At 45.0% G+C, this 19,995-nt stretch overlaps 1 protein-coding gene across 2 annotated transcripts in view; it reads left to right on the top strand.

Annotated features, from left to right (window-relative positions):
- The window catches only part of EHMT2 (euchromatic histone lysine methyltransferase 2), a 42,836-nt gene extending 26,869 nt beyond the window's left edge, over positions 1-15,967 (top strand). The window contains exons 18-28 of one of the 2 annotated variants that reach the window (XM_087708448.1): positions 1,474-1,575; positions 2,157-2,261; positions 3,770-3,924; positions 4,634-4,801; positions 6,073-6,217; positions 7,415-7,492; positions 8,890-9,005; positions 11,260-11,346; positions 12,101-12,179; positions 14,389-14,564; positions 15,581-15,967. In XM_087708448.1, the coding sequence (XP_087564574.1) occupies positions 1,474-1,575; positions 2,157-2,261; positions 3,770-3,924; positions 4,634-4,801; positions 6,073-6,217; positions 7,415-7,492; positions 8,890-9,005; positions 11,260-11,346; positions 12,101-12,179; positions 14,389-14,564; positions 15,581-15,761 (1,392 nt within the window). In that variant the 3' untranslated portion in view covers positions 15,762-15,967. Of the gene's footprint in view, positions 1-1,473; positions 1,576-2,156; positions 2,262-3,769; positions 3,925-4,633; positions 4,802-6,072; positions 6,218-7,414; positions 7,493-8,889; positions 9,006-11,259; positions 11,347-12,100; positions 12,180-12,337; positions 13,575-14,388; positions 14,565-15,580 lie in introns of those variants that run through there. The other variant, XM_087708449.1, reaches the window with a different exon arrangement.
- Positions 15,968-19,995: the final 4,028 nt, after the last annotated feature.

Below are 19,995 nucleotides of genomic sequence, written 5' to 3'. Positions count from 1 at the left end.
CCTGGACCAACTCCCTTTGGCTTTCACCGTTGCTCCACACCTCAAGTGCCTCCTAGTGGCCAACCAGCCTCTCTGGTCCCTGCTCGGAGTCTGAACCCTGTCGAGGGTCCATCTTCCAGAGCCGACTTATAGGGCCCCTCACTGTCGGAGTCTGTTTGCAGCTCCAACGGCTCCTGCTGGGCCACAACACATAGTTTCATTTCTATGTTGTCTTGCTGCTTTTAAAAAGGCAAGACTCTTCAACATAATATATATGAAGTAACTGGTGGTATCATGTCTTTGCACCCTGTGTTATGTTTGAGAAAAATCATACTTTGGTAGAGAAACAAATATATGTGTGTTAATTGGCTTGCTCTCTATTGAAATGATTTTTCCTCAAAAACATGACAGTCAGCCTCAGAAATGCTTCTTTAAAAAAATCTTTTTGGGTAACAAAACAGTATTTAATCTTAAGAAAATCAAACATAGAAACTAGAATTTTTTTAAAAAACTATCTTATATTTTAATCAATAGTCACTAGTTCACCACTGAAACCTCTATGTTTCTCAGCCTTGGCAACTTTAAGATGTGCAGATTTCCACTCACAGAATTCCCTGGCGAGTATGGGAATTGGAGTCCACGCATCCTAAAGTTGCCAAGATTTGAGAAATACTGAAATAAGCAATGTGATATATTATTGTAAGATATCACAGGATTGATTGACAGAAATCCTAAGATATATTGCTCCATAAAATGCTACCTTTTCCAAAGCAGACCACACATTTCCAACAACCTGGATTAACAATGCTATTCCCTCTGGTTTAATAGAATTATTCAGTGACAGGATTAAACCTTTATATTACCCTAGGTTTGTTTCAACCGTGGTGTCAGGTTTCCCAAAAATACCCTAATTGATTCTTGAGCCTCAAGTCAAATTTCAAAAGAAAACCAGTCATTTATTAGGAGCATTTTGACAATGTCTTTTTTGTGCAGTCAGATCTTAACCTTATTTGCAATATAGCTGAACTTTACCCCTGTTCCTTCCCTCCCCTCTGTCTGTGTCAGAAATCACATTCCCCAGTGAGGTGCACCCTTCCCAAATCTGCGGTAATCTGAGATCCAACTAGCCGAAAGTATGCGTGGAATGTGTTCCCCACCTTTTCTCCCTATGGCAACTTTAGGAGTTTGCATATGGTTTGTTGAGCCTGTCAGAGTGGGCTGGATTGCACATAATACTAAACCATTGTATACAAACCATATTGACTAGCTTATCAAAGACCCTGAGATAAAGCCAAAAAAAAAAAAATCACACAAAGATTAGTGTAGTTCATAAATCCAAAGCGTGAGGCCATTCTTGTGGGACTAGAGTTCAGGATTCCATCAGTATTTTATGAGAATGATAAAAGTAGGGAAGGAATCACTACGGAGAGAGGAAATGCCGACATGCAACTTAAATTAATGCTATTTTATTCTCCCTGATGTTACTGCCAAAAGGAGGATGATGGATCTACCTGTCTTCATCATGCTGCCAAGAATGGAAATGTGGAGATGGTCAGCTTGCTCCTCTCCACGGGACAGGTGGACGTCAACGCCCAGGTAAGTGGGGAAGCTGTTTTCCTCGGTTGCTGACAGTGGCTACCAGCTTCACCCAGCTCTCCCTGGGCCTTAACACAATGGTTTTTTTTTTATTCAAACATCATCTTCCATTAAACAGTCTGTCGTCTGGGTACATATATTTTGTGCAAATATTTTATGCAATAACAATTACAGTTTACAGCTACAGTGTATCACAGAAGTGAGTACACCCCCTCACATTTTGTAAATATTTAAGTATATCTTGCCACCAGTTTAGACATTAATGGCTGTGTGTTGCGTTATTTTGAGACGACAGCACATTTACACTGTTACACAAGCTGTATACTCTCTACTTTACATTGTAACCAAGGAATATTTATTATTTTATCTATTCTTAACTTAATACTAATATATACTGTACCTAATACTATAACAATCCTCTCAACTTATTTAACTTTATTAAAACATTTTCTTATTTCATTCCTCTGCTTTTTTCCACTTTTCAATTTATTCTCTAATCATTGATAAAATAATTCCCAGGTGTTATAATAGTCAGATTGTTGGCCTTCACACAATGCTTGTTCTTCTTGTTTTTTGCTTAGGATAATGGAGGTTGGACCCCCATTATCTGGGCTGCCGAGCACAAACACATTGAGGTGATCCGTATGTTGCTTACCCGAGGAGCTGATGTCACCTTGACTGACAACGTACGTGAGTTTGGGTTTCCTGGGGAAGCATCCCGGGGGGAGGGAGGAGGAGTGGAAATCTCTGGTTAGATTTATTCACATAACAGAATGGACAAGGTTGATTCATCCCGGGATCTCCAAGTCTTAAAGTTGACACTTAAAGTGTCAGGACTGCCTCTATTCAATCCCTAGGAAGAAAAACCCTCGACTCCCTTAAAAATAGAGAAAAGATACTTTACTTGTAAAGAACAGAATACAGCTAAGTCAGACACGATCTGAAGCAAAAACATGTGAAACAACAAACTGAAACAAACTTTAGAGCCCCCCACCCTTTGTAACTAGGCAACCAGAGTCCAATCATCGGCCAAGAAGATGTTTTGGGAAAGTCTCTGATTCAGGTATGCTGTTCCTCCCTTCTGCATTCCAAAGCTAGGACAGTTGGCCTTGGGGATGGTAGTCCAAGCTGGTAGTTTCATTGCTGCTGGCAAATTTCCACTTTCACCTCCTGCACGTTCCCGCCACCCCACCCACCCACCCTGTCCAAGTGCCCATTGCTCCTGCTCCCATCATTTCCATGACAGCAGACAGCAAATGAAGATGTAGGCTGACACCAAAATTGCGTTCCAACTTCCGAGGTCGGTAAAATGAGGACCCTGATTGTTGGAGGCAATATGCTGATTCTGTTAAGCACTTAGAGAGGGAGTGTAAAGCACTGTGAAGCGGTGTATAAGCCTAAGTGCTATGAGACCTCTGGCTTAGGCCACCCCACTGCTGCTGGGCCCTTGCATAAAAGGAAATCCTTGCAATTAGGTAAGTGACACTGCTAAGGGGCAAAGTGAGTAAAACGAGTCACATGGTAGATAGGGCAGTGCCATTGAAGTCTCATTTTTTTTGTACATGCATGCAAGGTTGATGGACATTCACTGCTAGTCAGGGTTGCCATCTTGACTTTTGGAATCCCTCCTATGGCAACTGTCAGGGTTCCAAATAGCATCCAAAAGTAAATCAGAGTCCAAGGCAAATAATTGCTCAAAGGTCCAATTTATTAAGAGAGCCATATTGGCACATCTGGGAAAACCCGAATCTGAAAACTACCCTGTTTTTCCCACCTAGTTGAAAGTTCAAGATCTTGTCCCCACACCCACAACTCCATCACATGGTCCAATCTCCCACTTCCATGCTAGCAGTTCCACCCATCCAGTTCCGGTCTGGCGCAGAGGTGCAGAGACAAAGGATGACCTTGGCTTTCTAGAAAGAATGTTGTTATGGCTACATGGCATCTAACTCCGCACAATCCCCCCTCCCATTTTCCCACATAGAAAATGCAGAACAGAATAATAGAAAGTGTGGCAGGCCAAAGGTCCAGAAGAAAAGATGGCTGCAGGCCTGACAGCAACTGCTGAGAGAGAGTGATAGAGGAGAGCGTCTGCACATCTTTACTGGCATCCACGAGGGGACATAACGGACGTTTGGATGGCCTGCCTGTTGCCTTTGACTCTTCCTTAATGCCTTCCTCTCCTTCCATCCAGGAGGAGAACATCTGCTTGCACTGGGCCTCCTTCACAGGAAGTGCGGAGATTGCCGAAGTCTTACTTAATGCCCAGTGTGACCTCCACGCCGTCAATTTCCACGGAGACACACCTCTGCATATAGCGGCCCGGGAGAGCTACCACGATTGTGTCCTGTAAGCAACAGGCAGAGCTGAGCAACAACCGACAAGTTTCCATTTCGGATCCTGTATCGCGAGACCCAGGGGGCGGGGGGATTAGCCATTGCAAGGCCTTTGCCTGCAGATACCCTGTTTTCCATATAAAAGCAACCAGATAAGCCTCGCAGGGCAAACCAGATAAGCATCACATGCCGATCAGCTAATTCTACTTTATTGTCAAACTGTATAAATAGTCCTTCACTTGGGACCACAATTGAGCCCCAAACTTCTGTCGTTAAGCAAGACATTTGTTCCGTGGTTTTTGCCGCAAGTTAGGACTTTTCTTGCCACAGTGGTTAAGTGAATCACTCCAGCTGTTAACTTAGTAATACTGTTGTTAAATGAATCTGGCTTCCCCACTGACTTTGTCAGAAGGACCCAGGGACACTACAACCCTCATAAATATGAGTGAGTTGCCAAGCTTCTGAATTTTGGTCACATGACCACGGGGATGCGGCAACGGTCATAAGTGTGAAAAATGGTCTGAAGTCCCTTTTTCAGGGCTATTGTAATGACTAATCAAATGGATCTCCAACCTCGGCAACTTTAAGACTTGTGGACTTCAACTCCCAGAGTTCCTCAGCCAGCTGGCTGAGGAACTCTGGGAGTTGAAGTCCGCAGGTCTTAAAGTTGCCGAAGTTGAAGACCCCTGTTCTAATCTACTACATCCTCCTTCCTTGCACAGCTTGTTCCTATCAAGGGGCGCTGACACTGAAATACGGAATAAGGAGGGGGATTTGCCCGTGGACCTGACCTTGGAGAATTCAGATGTTTGGTTTGCCCTTCAACTCAACCGCAAGATCCGCCAAGGCATCCTTAACCGTTCGGTGCGCACAGAACGTATCATCAGCAGGTAAGGGGTGAGGCGCAGTGGTGGTTCCGGATCCTGTTCCAACCAGTATAGTTGGAACAGGCCCAGCGGCATCCACATGGACGTGCACAACGTGGGCATGCACCTTAGCACCTCCCCTAACCCTATACCGTTTCAGACAAATGGCTATCCAACATCTTCTTAAAGACTTCCAGTGTTGGGGCATTCACAACTTCTGGAGGCAAGCTGTTCCACTGATTAATTGTTCTAACTGTCAGGAAATTTCTCCTCAGTTCTAAGTTGCTTCTCTCCTTGATTAGTTTTCACCCATTGCTTCTTGTTCTGCTCTCAGATGCTTTCGAGAATAGCTTGAGTCCCTCTTCTTTGTGGCTGTCCGTCAAATATTGGAACACTGCTATCATGTTGTCCTACTCCTTCTTTTCATCAGACTAGATATACCCAGTTCCTGCAACCGTTCTTCATATGTTTTAGCCTCCATCTCCTAATCATTGGATACCATTTGTCTGAAGTGTTTTAGGGTTTCCTACCTAAGCAGGGGGTTGGATTAGAAGACCTCAAAGGTCTCTTCCAATTCTGTTATTCAATACAATAGCAAAGTTGGAAAGGACCTTGGAGATCTTCTAGTCCAACCCCCTGCCTAGGCAGGAAACCCTATACCGTTCGAGACAAATGGCTATCCAACATTTTCTTAAAGTCTTCCAGTGCTGGAGTATTCACAACTTCTGGAGGTAAGCTGTTCCACTGATTAATTGTTCTAACTGTCAAGAAATTTCTCCTCAGTTCTAAGTTGCTTCTCTCCTTGATTAGTTTCCACCCATTGCTTCTTGTTCCACCCTTAGGTGCCTTGGAGAATAGTTTGACTCCCTCTTCTTTGTGGCAATCCGTGAGATATTGGGACACTGCTATCATGTCTCCCCTAGTCCTTCTTCTCATTAAAAAAAACATATACAGTTCCTGCAACAATTCTTCATATGTTTTAGTCTCCTGTCCCCTAATCATCTTTGTTGCTCTTCTCTGCACTCTTTCTAGAGTCTCCACATCTTTTCTACATTGTGGTGACCAAAATGAAATGCAGTATTCCAATAAAGGGAATAGGTTGCGAGAAATAAAATAAAAATAAAATGACCGAGGCTTACAAAGACTGTCCAGTGGTCATCCACAGTAAATACTCATTTTAATTCCAGGATGGAATATCAGTTAGCAAGATAAAAATGGAAGCAAATTACGTTAAAGCAGGGCTGTGTGCTTAAAAATGGCATCCATCATACGTTCTGCCCTTTTTCTTTAACCAGGGATGTGGCTCGGGGCTACGAAAACGTGCCCATTCCCTGTGTCAACTCTGTGGATGATGAACCCTGCCCAGATGACTACAAGTACATCTCGGAAAACTGCGAGACTTCCACCATGAACATTGATCGCAATATCACCCACTTACAGGTATCCTTTGGATCCGTCCTGAAGCAGTGGGGCTCCTGGGCATGGCCAACAGAGGGGAAAGCAAAAGTCAAAGGCAAGAAGCATAGCCTGGCTCTGGAGAGTTATTTTAGCTGGGGAGGCGGGAGGACCCTGGCGTGGTGGGAGAGCAGATGCTTTGCAAGGCAAAAGGTCTCTGATCTGATTCCTGGTTGTTCGGTTGAACAAAGTGATGGAAAGGATTTGTTCTGAGCTAGGCTTCCCCAAAAAGCATGAGGCAGAGTCCTGGTCCGGACAAAACCCCTTTTATTAAACGAATGTGAATTCCTCTCATTCACATTCAGCAAAGGCCTGGCAAACAGTCTTTCAAAGGAATATTTATGACCACAGACCTTATCTAGCTTGGAAAGCTGCCATGTAAATATTTTCCAAACGCAGTGCTGTGCAAGGAAAGACCGGGCACAGAGTCTCTGAGATTCATGGCCCCAATAGGGAGCAGTTGTTGGAGCGAAGCAGCCACCATGAGAAAGAGTTGGCAAAACAGCTGGCTCGGTTCAAATTGGATCTGACCGAGAAGGAGGCTCAGCAGAAGCACCTCACTGAGGACTATGAGCATAGGCTTTCCAAGCAAAGGGAAGACCTGTGGGAGGGCAACAGCAGGTACCAGCCCCTGGAGGCTCAGCGGACTGAGATGGTCAGCCAGTTCCCAGTATAGCCACAGTGGAAGAAGGCCCTCCAGCTCTTTGCCACCAGTGGTTCCTCCAGCCTTCACCCAAAGCCCCACACCAGGAGGCTGAAGCAGACCCCAAGTTGGAATTTCTGCCTCCCTCCAACCTGCAAACAAAGACCCCAAAGCGGGAGACTCTCTGCAGCAACACAAGCGGTCATTGCATATATCCAGCTCAGGGGCCGTAGTTTGAGGACTCCTGATTTAGTTCAGTATACAAAATGCAAATAATTTTTCTGTGGACCACCAAAATTTTCTCACGGACCACCAGTGGTCCATGGACCACTAGTTGGTGACCACTGGCCTAGAGCAGTGTTTGTTCAACTTTGGCAACTTTAAGTCAGGTGGATTTCCCCAGCCCACATAATTCTGGGAGTTGAAGTCTTCAGGTTTACCACCATTGGAAAAACATCGGAATAGAAGCTGGATGATGTTTAGTACCATCACCTGCCATGACGCCTCTGTTCTCACCTTTCTTCTTCTTACCTTGGCAGCATTGCACGTGCCAGGACGACTGTTCCTCCAGCAACTGTCTCTGTGGACAGCTCAGCATCCGCTGCTGGTATGACAAGGTGAGGTGGTTACCTTTGTGTGGGGCAGAAGAGTCCGTTTAGCAAACTAGAAACCTCAGACTGAGAGAGGTGTGAAAAAAATTCCACTTGGATGCCTATGAGGGATGTCACCCAGCCGCAGTCTTCATTTGCTAACCAGTTTCCCTGGGTTTTTAATACTTAATAATACATTTCTTAAAAGGGATGCGGTGGCTCAGTGGCTAAGCTTGTTGATCAGAAGGTCGGCAGTTCAGCAGGTCAAATTCCGGGCGCAGCATAATGGAGTGAGCTCCCATTACTTGTCTCAGCTTCTGCCAACCTAGCAGTTCGAAAGCATGTAAAAATGCAAGTAGAAAAATAGGAACCACCTTTGGTGGGAAGGGAACAGCGTTCCGTGAGCCTTCGGCATTTAGTCATGCTGGCCACATGGCCACGGAGACGTCTTCGGACAGCGCTGGCTCTTTGGCTTTGAAACGGAGATGAGCACCGCCCCCTAGAGTTGGGAACGACTAGCACATCAGAGGTGGTATTCTGCCGGTTCGCACCAGTTCAGGCAAACCAGTAGTGGCAGTAGAGCGAGGCTCCACCCACCCACCCAGACGTTATCATGCATGCTCTGCGCATGTGCTCCCGCTACCGAACAAGCAAAGATAAGAGGATTTCATGCCTGTAGCACATATGTGCAAGGGGGACCTTTATCTTTATCTGTTTGGACATTTAAGAAAAAGAGGGATCTGCAGTCACTATGCGGATTATATATATATATTGTTCTAATCCAGTGTTTCTTAACCACAGCAACTTTTAAGAAGTGTAGACTTCAAGTTCCAGGATTGCGCAAGCAGCGTGGATTGTTGAAGCCCACACTGCCTGGATTCCAAATAGCATCCAAAATTAAATCAAGAGTCCAGGGCAAAGTATTCCTCAAAAGTCCAATTTATTAAGAGAGCCGCGTTGGTTCTTCAGCTTTGAAATGGAGATGAGCATCGCCCTCTAGAGCTGCCCCTAACCATGTGAAAAAGTGAGGCCTAAATGATTCTTGGCCGATTGAGAGGAACCTTTAATTTAAGAGCCTGTGGAGATCCTCAGTCACCCAGGTCATGGTTGTCCCAAAGGTGTGTTTTTTTCAGTCAAGAACTGAAGAAGCTTCTTGGATGAGAAGCAAAACGCCTTCAAGGAAAAACAAAGCCCAGTTGCCTTTTGAAAGAAAAAAACAACATCTTTGGGACTTTAATTTAAGATAACATGAAGTTGACAATGCCTCTTCCCCCCCCCCTCCCAAACACTTGCTCCTTTGGGGAGCAGTTGTGGAGGGGAAAAACAAGGCCGCCACACATCCCCAAGACCTCGAAAGGGAGACTGTTACCATGGCAACGGAACTGTCCGCGTCAAAAACTCCTCCTTCCCCCCCCTCTTTGCAGGACGGACGTTTGCTACAAGAGTTCAACAAGATTGAGCCCCCTTTGATCTTTGAGTGTAACCAGGCCTGCACCTGTTGGAGGAACTGCAAAAACCGGGTTGTTCAAGGCGGCATCAAGTGAGATCTTTTGACTGCTTTCACTGTCTCCCAAACTGAAAACAAAATGCCAAATTGGGGGGTGGGGGGGTGGGGTTAAAGGAACAGAGGCTGAAATATCCAGGAGAGGACCAAGTTGGTCCAGCACTTACACACTGCTAGAGCAGGAATCTAAAGCCTCAAGTTCTGGTCCTGCTTAGGCAAAAAGCTAGTTGGGTGACTGGCCAATATCTATCCATCCAACCCTCCATCCATCCATCCATTTATCTATCTATCTATCTATTCACCTATCTGTCCACCTATCTGTCCAACTATCTATTTATCTAGATCATCTATCTAGACCGACCGACCGACCTACCTACCTACCTACCTACCTACCTACCTACCTACCTACCTACCTATCTATCTATCTATCTATCTATCTATCTATCTATCTATCTCACATATATATGTAGGACAATATAGGTAGTCCTCAACTTACAACAGTTCATTTAGTGATCGTTTGAAGTTATACTGAAGTTCATATAGAGCTTGAAGACTATCCATTCACACACCCCTTTCTCCTCCTCCCTCCCCCCTCCCTCTCTCTCTCACACACACATACCACGCATTCACTTGTTAGCATTATCAGTTTCATAAAGAAAGTTCCATATGGGTTTTATCCATGCATGTAAACATTTATGACAGTAAACCGACTCTACGTAATTCCTTCCCTCTATTGATCTTTTCCTTTAAGCTTCTTATAAACCAATTACCATCTGCCTCCTTTCTTGGTGATCCAAGTGGGACTTCCTTGTTCACAGTTGTGTTCTCTGTCTCTCTCTCTGTCTATCTCTCTGTCTCTCTCACTCACTCACACACTTCTCTCTCTCCCTCCCTCACTAGAAAGAAAACATAGAACAATAGAGTTAGGAAGGGACCCAGGAGGTCTTTTAGTCCAATTCCCTGCTCGAGCAGGAGATCCTATTCCATTTCGGATAAATGATTCTCCAGTCCCTTCTATAACTTCTGAAGGAAACTGTTCCATTGGATGATGGCTCTCACTGTTAGGAAATTTTTTACCTTAGCTCTAGTTTCCTTTTCTCCTTGGTTGGTTTGCAAGTATTGTTTCTTGTCTTGCCTTTTAGTGTTTTGGAAAATAGTTTGACTTCCTCCTCTTTGTAGGAACTCCTCAACTATTGGAACACAGTGCCAAAACACGTGCAAAAATTGAGTGAGGTGCGGCACGACTTGGAAATTAGTAGCATGTGGGAATGAAAGGGGAAATGGATGTGGGAATTCACTGCAACTGGGAGACAAAATGTTAAAAAATTGTGATGTTTATGCCGTTACTTACCAAGGACATCTAAATTATATTAAAGTAACCGAAATATTTTTCCAGTCCCCAAGGCATGTCACAACTTTTGTGGGCCCCTAATGTTTGGAAATTGAAAGTTGAAAAATTTGACACACTATACAAGTTGCAACAACACAATAGGGACAGCCTGCCCAGATAGACGAGACAGGAAACATAACCATACGAGCTAATCCTACTTTATTTTAAGGCCACATTAACAGGTCTGATCGCTATCTAGTAGGCAGCCTGAGAAGATAAGGAAGTTCCTTTTTCAGTTTTTTCCTCTGCCATTATGCAACTGTGGACTATGCTCTCTCTTCTCTAATCATTCCCTAGGCAGCATCTCTTCCCCATCTCCGAAGATCATTCCCAAGTATCATTGCAAATAGACATGAATTTTGTTTGTTTTTTAAAGAAAACAACAGTATTGTTGTCATTGTCTCATTATTGCTGGTCATATTACATCCCACTTTTCTTCCAGTGGATATCATAGCCTGTTCTTTCTCATCCCACACTATTTGCAATTTGAGGGGAATTGCAGCATAGCACATCTGAAGGGTGCAAATTAAAGAAATCTGGTTTAAATATTTCTTTCACTCCAGGATGGTTTTGTTAATAAGAAGTATTTTTTAATTGGGCTCCCTCTTTATTTTTAATATCAGTCTTTCTCAACCTTAGCAACTTTCAGAGGAGTGGACTTCAACTCCCAGAATTCCCAAAACCACCATAGCTGACTAGGTAATTCTGGGAGTTGAAGTTCACTCATTTAAAACTTGCTAAGGTTGAGAAGCACGGCTCTATAGAGCAGAACATCCGGGGAAGAAAGCTTTACATTTTCACAACTGCATCTTTGGTATATTCACCAAAGACAATTCCTTGTGCGTCCAATCACACTTGGCCAATAAAGAATTCTATTCTATTCTATATTCTTGATTGAAGGGTTCGCCTGCAGCTGTACCGAACGGCGAAAATGGGTTGGGGCGTCCGAGCCCTTCAGACCATCCCCCAGGGAACCTTCATATGCGAGTGAGTGAAACTTTTTTTTTTCATCTGGAGCTTTCCTATATATATTGGGGGGGGGGGGGTGGCCCGCCAGTGGCCAGAGGAACTGGCAACAGATTTCAACAGTGAGGAGGTTGGGGAGGAACATGGGCCAGTCCTGGAGTCTGGGGAAGGCTCTGATGAGGGCTCTGTGTCAGAGGCAGAGAGAGGAGGCCAGGGCCATCTGACAGTTATCAGAGTCGGACCTCAGTGGGGCAGATGAACAGCTGGAGCCTGTTCCCAGTGTGCGCATGCACAGAGTTGCCAGACGAAGGGAACAGCTAAGGAACAAGGATCGACTTGGGAGTAAGGCCACAGGTGGACGATGAACGCCCCCTCCCAAAGGGAATAAAAGAGGAGCAAAAGGGGAGTGGAGTTTGCAGGAGACAATTAGTTCTTTCCTGCATTCTTGCCAAGTATCGCAGCGTCTGAAAGATATCGGCCTGGCAACTCTCCAAGCCTGATAAAGGTCGGTAATTGTGAACCATCTTGAAAGACTGTGGGAGAGGAAAGACTCTGCTGGAGAGGAATTCCCTGTCAATCAAATGAAAGGGGTTTATTGGGACGCAGACTCAGCTTCATGCTGCTGGGGAAACCTAGGTCAGAACAAAGGCGGCGGGGTGGGGGAGAAATGCTATCTGCCTTCATGGTTGGGGGTTTTGGTAACATGCTGGCTTAAGGGGACAAGTCATCCTCTCTAACCTCCCTCCCTTTGTTATGTTTGTCCTTGTCTTGAAAGGTATGTAGGAGAATTAATTTCTGATGCAGAAGCTGACGTAAGGGAAGACGATTCATACCTGTTCGATCTAGACAATAAGGTAAAGTTAAAAATTGGGGCTCAAGAGGACAGAAAGACTGTTTCTTACACCTATCTTCATACCGGCAGTCCTCGACTTACAACGGTTCATTTAGTGACCGTTCGAAGTTACAACAGCACTGAAAATAATGACGTTTTTCTCATTTATGACCATTGTAGCATCCCCATGGTCACGTGATCAAAATTGACGTTTGCCGTTGACTCGTATTTATGATGATTGCAGCGTCTTGGGGCCGTGCGAGCCCCTTTTGCGACTTTCCGACCAGCAATGTCAGTGGGGAAAAGAGATTCACTTTTAACAGCCGTATTTCTAACTTAACAACTGCAGCGATTCACTCAACAACTGTGGCCATAAAATGGGGCAAGAAGCCAGGCCGTGCAAACAAGCGAAGCCCCATGAAGACAGCGCAACAAACCACCACACACCCCCTCCGATCCACGGCAAAACCTCTCTCTCCATGGAACCAGTCCCTGGTGCCCAAAAGTCTGGGAGCTGCTGCATTAAAGCAATGGTCCCCAACCTTTCCGGCTTGGTGGACTGGCAGTGGGAGGAGAGGGTTCTATTTGAGGGGCGAGCGGAATTCCATTTGTGCAGTGGAGTTTCATGCACCAGCGTGAGCGCCCACCGTTTGCGCAAATGGAGCTTTGCAAGCAGGCCTCAGCGCCCATCCATTGCACAAGTTGAGCTAAGCACACACAGGGACGCCCACCTCCTGCTTATGCAGTCCAGTTCCAAACAGGCCCGCAGCCTAGCTAGTGGAGAGCAGGGGGTTGGGGACCCCTGGATTAAAAAAGCATACCTTTTGCTGCCATCTAAAGGTCATCTGGGTTTTTGCAGCCTACGGCTGGCATCTCTAGCACTTTTGCAGCCTGCCAACTCCATTCCTCCTAATAGCAATAGCACTTAGATTTCTATACCGCTTCAAATTGCTTTACACCCCTCTTTAAGCGGTTTACAGAGTCAGCCTATTGGCCCCCCAACAATCTGGGTCCTCATTTGACCCACCTCGGAAGGATGGAAGGCGGAGTCAACCTTGAGCCGGGTGAGATTCGATCTGCCAAATTGCAGGCAGCCGGCAGTCAGCAGTAGCAGCCTGCAGTACTGCACTCTAACCACCTCGCCCCATGAATCCTGAGTCCCATGAATCCTATATATAGATTGCAATGTTTCTCAACCTTGACTGTTTTAAGATAGCTGGACTTCAGCTCCCAGAATTCCTTAGCCATCTGCTAAAGGTGGTCCTGAGGATTCCTGCCCTCTTGTTTCATCTTATTTGACCGTCTAGTCCAATTAAATCATCTAATTGGACAAGATGGATCTGTAAGTTCCCTTCCAACCATAGGTTTCTTCTACTACTATTCAGAAGAGTTTGGATAATACTCCAAAGTTTGTAAATATATATATATATATATATATATATATATATATATATATATATATATATATATATATATATATATATATATATATATATATATATATATATATATATATATATATAGACTAGATTTGAAAAAATGAGAATGAATGATATATTATCACCTGCAGCAAAGAGAAGCAGAGATAGTTAAACTGATTCCTTTATCCAAAGAAGAGAATATACCGTATTTAATTTTGTCTCTATATTGCTTCCAGATTTTGTGCTTAAAACGGGGGTGGAATGAAACTTTGATTCTGTTTTTGTAAATTAAACAGGCTTATTATAGAAATGGCATGTACATATTGTGTAAAAGCAACAATTTGTGGTTGTAATGTTATCTTCTACTATGCTAAAGACAGGGGTGGGTTGCTGCCAGCGTTACTGCCAGTGCGCTGCGCATGTGTGCAGTTGCCTATAAATTAGTTTAATTTAAACATTTAAAAAGGATTTTAAAAGATGCCAGCAACTGCATGGATGACAAGGGAACCAGTTTGGGGGCGTGGCCAGCCAGCTGGCCCTATCAGTTCAGTGACCCAGTTGCAATTTCCGCTACCAGTTCACTCAAACCGGTGTGAACCGGTAGCAACCCACCTCTGGCTAAAGAGAGTCGGAAACCAGTGCCCTTTTCTTTTTCTCCCCTTACACTATATCTCTACTTTTTCTCTCCCTCTCTTCTTATTTTTTCATACTTATTTTTTCTAATTAAAAAACTAATTATTAATTAAAAAGTTAAATGTTGAAAAAAAGAAGAAGAAGAGTTCGGATCATGCTTGGTTTTTCCTCCTACAGGATGGCGAGGTTTACTGCATCGATGCCCGTTATTATGGCAATGTCAGCCGTTTCATCAACCACTTGTGTGACCCTAATATCATCCCCGTCCGAGTCTTCATGTTGCACCAGGACCTGCGCTTCCCCCGCATTGCTTTCTTCAGCAGCCGGGACATTCAGACTGGTGAAGAACTTGGGTCAGTCTTAAGGGAATTGTGTGTTGAGTGTGTATCTAGGACCGTGATGGCGAACCTATGGCACGCGTGCCATAGGTGGCACACGGAGGACTCTCTGCCGGCACGTGAGCCGTTGCCCCAGCTCAGTTGCACTGCGCATGCATGTGCGCCTCCCACCAGCCAGCTGATTTTCAGGTCTCTGCCACGCGTGTTATTTAATCAAAACACAGTTAAAACATTATACAAGCCATCGAGAATATAACTATATACATCCAACAGGGACAGGAAGTGCCTCACAGGAGCAGATAGAGGCAAATCCTAGAGAGGCAGGAAGTGCATCACTGAACAATGGAGAGGAATGCTAGAGAGGAAAAAATATGCATACGATGGAGACATAACACTTGTAACAGCATACACATGCACGGGGGGGAGAGCGCAGGGGGGAGGTGTTAACCCCCCGCGCCCCGTTTTTGGTCCTAGGAGGCTTCAAGGAGACTTGAAGCCCAAAACCGGGGTGGGGGTGGAGGTTGTGTCCGTATGCACCGGGGGGGGGAACGGTTGCGTATGCATTGTATTATGGGTATGGGCATGTGTGCATGCTTTTGGCACGCAAGGACAAAAAGCTTAGTCATAAGTGATCTAGGATGAAACAGCATTGTATGGAATCATCCAGAAAACGGTTGCAGATTCAGAATGCTGGAGGTGGGGAGATGCACTCCCTTGCATGTATCTTCATGGTAACTCTCAACATTTAGCACTTTAAAGTGCCATCGGTAACTCCATCCTGAGGCATGAAGTAAAGGAGCCCCCCCCCCCTGCCATGATGCAGGAGGCCAAGTAGGCTACGCCCACCTTGGCCACGCCCACCCACCAATCAGGCAGAGAACCCATTGCTGAAATTTTTGAAGCCCACCCCTGGACATGACCAATGCGATGTTTTGTCTTCTGGGTTTTGAAAAGTTAGATAGTTCCAGTTCTCAAGATGAACTTAAGTCATTTTTATGCTCTTTCCCTCCCCCTTGTAACCTGTGCTGCAGATTTGACTACGGGGACCGTTTCTGGGACATCAAAAGCAAATATTTCACCTGCCAGTGCGGTTCGGAGAAATGCAAACATTCGGCGGAAGCGATTGCCCTGGAACAGAGCCGCCTGGCTCGCCTGGAGGCCCACCAGGACGTGCTGCCGGACAGCAGCAGCTTCCCCGCCTCTCAGGTTTAACCTGAGTCCCGCTGCCCCTTCTGCATGTGAAACCGTTTCTCCTGGGCCCCACCCCTGACTTCCCCTTTTTTCCACCACCACCTCACCGTGGACTTCCTCTCGGCTTGTCGTTTTGGAACACGGAAGCTGCTCCGCTCCAAGAGGAATTTGCCTTAGAGCGATGCCACGTTGGTGGAAGGAGAGAAGAAAACAGAAGAAGCATGTCTGGAGAGAGGGGGGGCAGGTGGAGGGGGGGCGGTGTCCCCTGGTGTGAAAGGAAATGAAACCTCTACAAGAAAGACAACCTTTGCCCCAGGGGATCTGAAAGTTTTCCTCACAATTGATGCGCCCGCAATGTCTGACTCTCGTGATCCGCTGGAGAAACAACCGTGGGAGACCAGAGAACGGGGTGGGGGTGGGTGGGATGGGGAGGGGGGGGTATCCTCTTCGCTTGATTTTATTTTGAAGTGAAGGCTGAGGCCGGTGCCGTTTTGCCGTTTTAATCCTCCCTGTGCTCACTGACTTTCTTACGTGACCCAGCCAAATCTTTGGACACTTGCCTCTGTGGATCTACGAGAACTCGCCGTGGCCAATTCGCCACGGCCAAACCGCTGCGGCCATCTTGCCACGGGACGAGAGTTTTCAAAGAACTGGTCCAAGAGAGTCATTAAAGGAAGGAATGCCAAAGGACATTCTTGACAAAGTCAAGCGCGGATGGCAAAAATGAAAATAATTTTTAAAAGGATTTTAATGATTTTAAGTAAGTCGAATTGTTGAGGTGAGTTGGCTGAGGCGAGATTGTCCCATTTTGTGCCTCTGTTTCCTCTACCTGGAGGCAGCCAGCAAACGCAGGAAATTAGGAGCTCTCCCCAGCTTTCTGGGCCAAAAAAAGCAACTTCCACCAGAGGCTTTGGGAATGCTCCATTTTATTTTATTTTACTTTATTGAGCGGAGAAGCAAGGAGGGTGTCCAAATTCCACTGCAGGCAGGTTGTTTTATTGTCGTTTTTTGTGCATCAACACATTCTGGGAAGGCTTAGAAGTTTAGAAACCAAGCGTCAACTTGAAAGGCCTTTTTTGCCATCACCCAGTGCAGGGGTCTCCAACCTTGGCAACTTGAAGACTTGTGGACTTCAACTCCCAGAATTCCTCAGCCAGCTTGCTGAGGAATTCTCAGGAATTCTGAGGAAAGTTTGCTGGCGGAGAAATTCTGGGAGTTGAAGTCCACAAGTCTTAAAGTTGCCAAGGTTGGAGATCCCTGATTATGCTTGTGATCCTGTGTGAAAATATGTTTGTTTGGCTGGCTGGCAGGACCCGTGTCTGTAGTGTCCCTTCTCCTTGGGGGCCCAGCTCATTTTGGATCAATTTTTACTTTGGAGTGGGAGCAGTGGCTTGTCTGCGCTCTTTGTCTTCGAGTGGTTTTTAAAGTTTTTTTGTTTTTAAATTCTTTTATCCCTCTTCAACCACCGGCAAGAGAGGTTTGACTCGGTTTTGAGGGCCAGCCTTATCTCCGTCTCTTTTTGTATGGGTTTCATAACTTGGGGGTTTTTTATAATGTAATTTTCTCCGCACCGTAAAACTAATAAAAGTTGGCAACCGGGTGCATTTTGATACGATGAAAAGCAACGGCAGCAGCTTGAATGTGATTTTGTCACTTTGTTCTCCATTCCTCGGTCTAGGAAGTGCCTGCAACCTGCATCCTTCTTCCTAATTCCCATATCTTTCCAAGAACTGTTGGGGACAAAAAATAAATCCGGTCTCCCAAATCCACAAGATCCAGAGATAATCAGATCCTTTTGGCCTCAGATATATATGATCCAGGGGTGAAATGCTACCGGTTTGGACCGGTTTGCTTGAACCGATAGTAAAAAATGCTACCGGTTTGGGCAAAGTGGTATTTCTGACAATCAGCTGGACGATGATCAGCTGTGATGCATGATTTATATTACCATATTTTTTGGAGTATAAGACACACCTTTTTCCCTCAAAAAAGAGGCTGAAAATCTGGGTGCGTCTTATACACTGAATACAGCAAATTTTTGCCTCCAGAAACCCCGTCCCCTTCACCAAAATGGCCGTACAGAACCTTTAGGAAGCTTTCAGAGTGCTCCTCAAGGCTAGGGAGGTCAGAAATGAGTGAAAAACGGACCGTTTTTTGCTCAATTTTGCCCCACCCCCCAGGAGCACTCTACAAGCCGCCTAAGGGCTATTCATGCCCTTTTTTGAAAAGAAAAAAAACATTGCAAAAAATGGCCCATTTTTGGGAGGTCTGCAGAGTGCAAAAACTTTTTAATTTTCCTTTTCAAAACCTTGGTGCATCTTATACTCTGAAAAATACGGTAGCTAGAATAGTTGGATTTCCTGCTTTCTAGCTAATATAAATCATGTGGCACAGCGGTCGTCCCCCGTCGTCGTGTCCCTCCCCCCCCCGTTCTAATTATCTTTGCAGGCTCGGAAGGCTTCAAAATGTCCCTTTTTTCGTGGTGCGTGGCCATGCCGCAGGTAGCAGACTCGCCAAACCAGCAGCAGACTGCAGAGGATTTCACCGTTGATATGGTCTCCTAATGTTCCCTTCTCTTCCTGTGTTTAAACTGACCAATGTTTTAAATGACAGTGATTTAAATTATTCACTGCTGCCCCCTTTTTTAAAGTTTTTTTTTAATTTTTCCCTTTCAAGTTCATTCATAGATGTACATTCTTAAAATTGCTATTTAACATGTATTTATTTATCATTAGTCTCTATACCAGTGTTTCTCAACCTTGGTAACTTGAAGATGTCTGGACTTCAACTCCCAGAATTCTTTCTTGCCATCCCGTTTCTTCATCTTATTCTGCAACAACCTCACTCCTTCCATCTTCTCAACCTACCTTCTCTGCCTTCTTTCCTCCTCTCCTTCCTCCTTTCTTCTTCCCCTCTCTTTTCCCATGACCACAGACACAGTGGTGCAGTGGTTAGAATGCAGTACTGCAGGCCACAACTGCTGCCTGCTGGCTGCCTGCAATTTGGCAATTCAAATCTCACCAGGCTCAAAGTTGACCCAACCTCCCATCCTTCCAAGGTGGGTAAAATGAGGAACCAGATTGATGGGTGTAATAATGCTGATGTCAGGGTTCCAAATAGCATCCAAAAGTAAATCGGAGTCCAAGGCAAAGTATTACTCAAAATTCCAATTTATTAAGAGAGCCATGTGGGCGCATCTGGGAAAACCTGAATCTAAAAGCTTCCCGGTTTTCCCCGCCCAGTTGAACAAGATTTTGCCCCCATATCCACAAGTCCATCACATGGTCCAATCTCCCACTTCCATGCTAGCAGTTCCACCCATCCAGTTCCGGTCAGGTGCAGATGTGCCAAGACAAAAGGATTGTCTTTCTAGAAAGAATGTTGTTATGGCTACATAGCATCTAACTCCATACAATCCCCCCTCTCATTTTCTCACAATAGAAAATGCACAGTAGAATAATAGAAACTGTGCCAGGCCAAAGATCCAAAAGAAAAGATGGCTGCAGGCTTGACAGCTGACTCTGTAAACTGCTTAGAGAGGGCTGCATATAAGTGCTATTGCTATGTCTCTTCAGTCCACTATTGCTATCATGGGATTAATTACAGTCATAAATCAAGGACTACCTGTATCTGGCCAAAATAAGTTTTGGAAGTTAAGGCTCTTATTGTCCAAAAAAACAACAACACAACCCTTGCTCTTTTGTAACCTCAGACCTGTGAAAAAATCTTAAGGACTAATAAGTTACTAATTGTGTGCCCAACTTTCAAGACACTGGATTAATTTCAGGAAGCAGAGATTGGTGGGTAAAGCTTTTGAGATTTTTTTTTTCCCTTGGGCAACAAGGAAGAGTCTACATTTTAATCAATGTGTTTATTCTTTGACATGTACAAAACAAACCTCCCGCATTCAGCAGTTGTGGTTCAGCGACTCCCAGGGGACGGAGCGTGCAAAAGGCATGGCCAGCTCAGATTGTCATTAAACTTGCCGGGAAGTTGCTGGTCTGAAGTCACTGGTGCCTTTGTAGATTATAACTACCTGTTTAAACTGGAGGAAGTTTGGGTATGGGAACTGCTGGAATAGATTGATGTAGAAGAAGATGTGGCTGACTAGCCAGTCAGAACTTTGAGAACTATAGATATATATACCGGTATATTTATTTTGTGACAATGTGCATCTCTTTAGTTCTTCAGGCCTGATTGCCTCTCACTTCTGTAAAGAGGTCCTGTATTCTTTCAAACTTTGCTGATGGAGAAA

The sequence above is a fragment of the Thamnophis sirtalis genome, unplaced genomic scaffold (genome assembly GCF_051295495.1).
Source record: "Thamnophis sirtalis isolate CommonGarterSnake01/CBP01778 unplaced genomic scaffold, rThaSir2_p1.2 scaffold_3, whole genome shotgun sequence".
In the NCBI taxonomy this organism is placed as follows: Eukaryota; Metazoa; Chordata; class Lepidosauria; order Squamata; family Natricidae; genus Thamnophis; species Thamnophis sirtalis.
The sequence above is the reverse complement of the archived record's forward strand: the minus strand, read 5'-3'. Positions and strand labels throughout refer to the sequence as shown.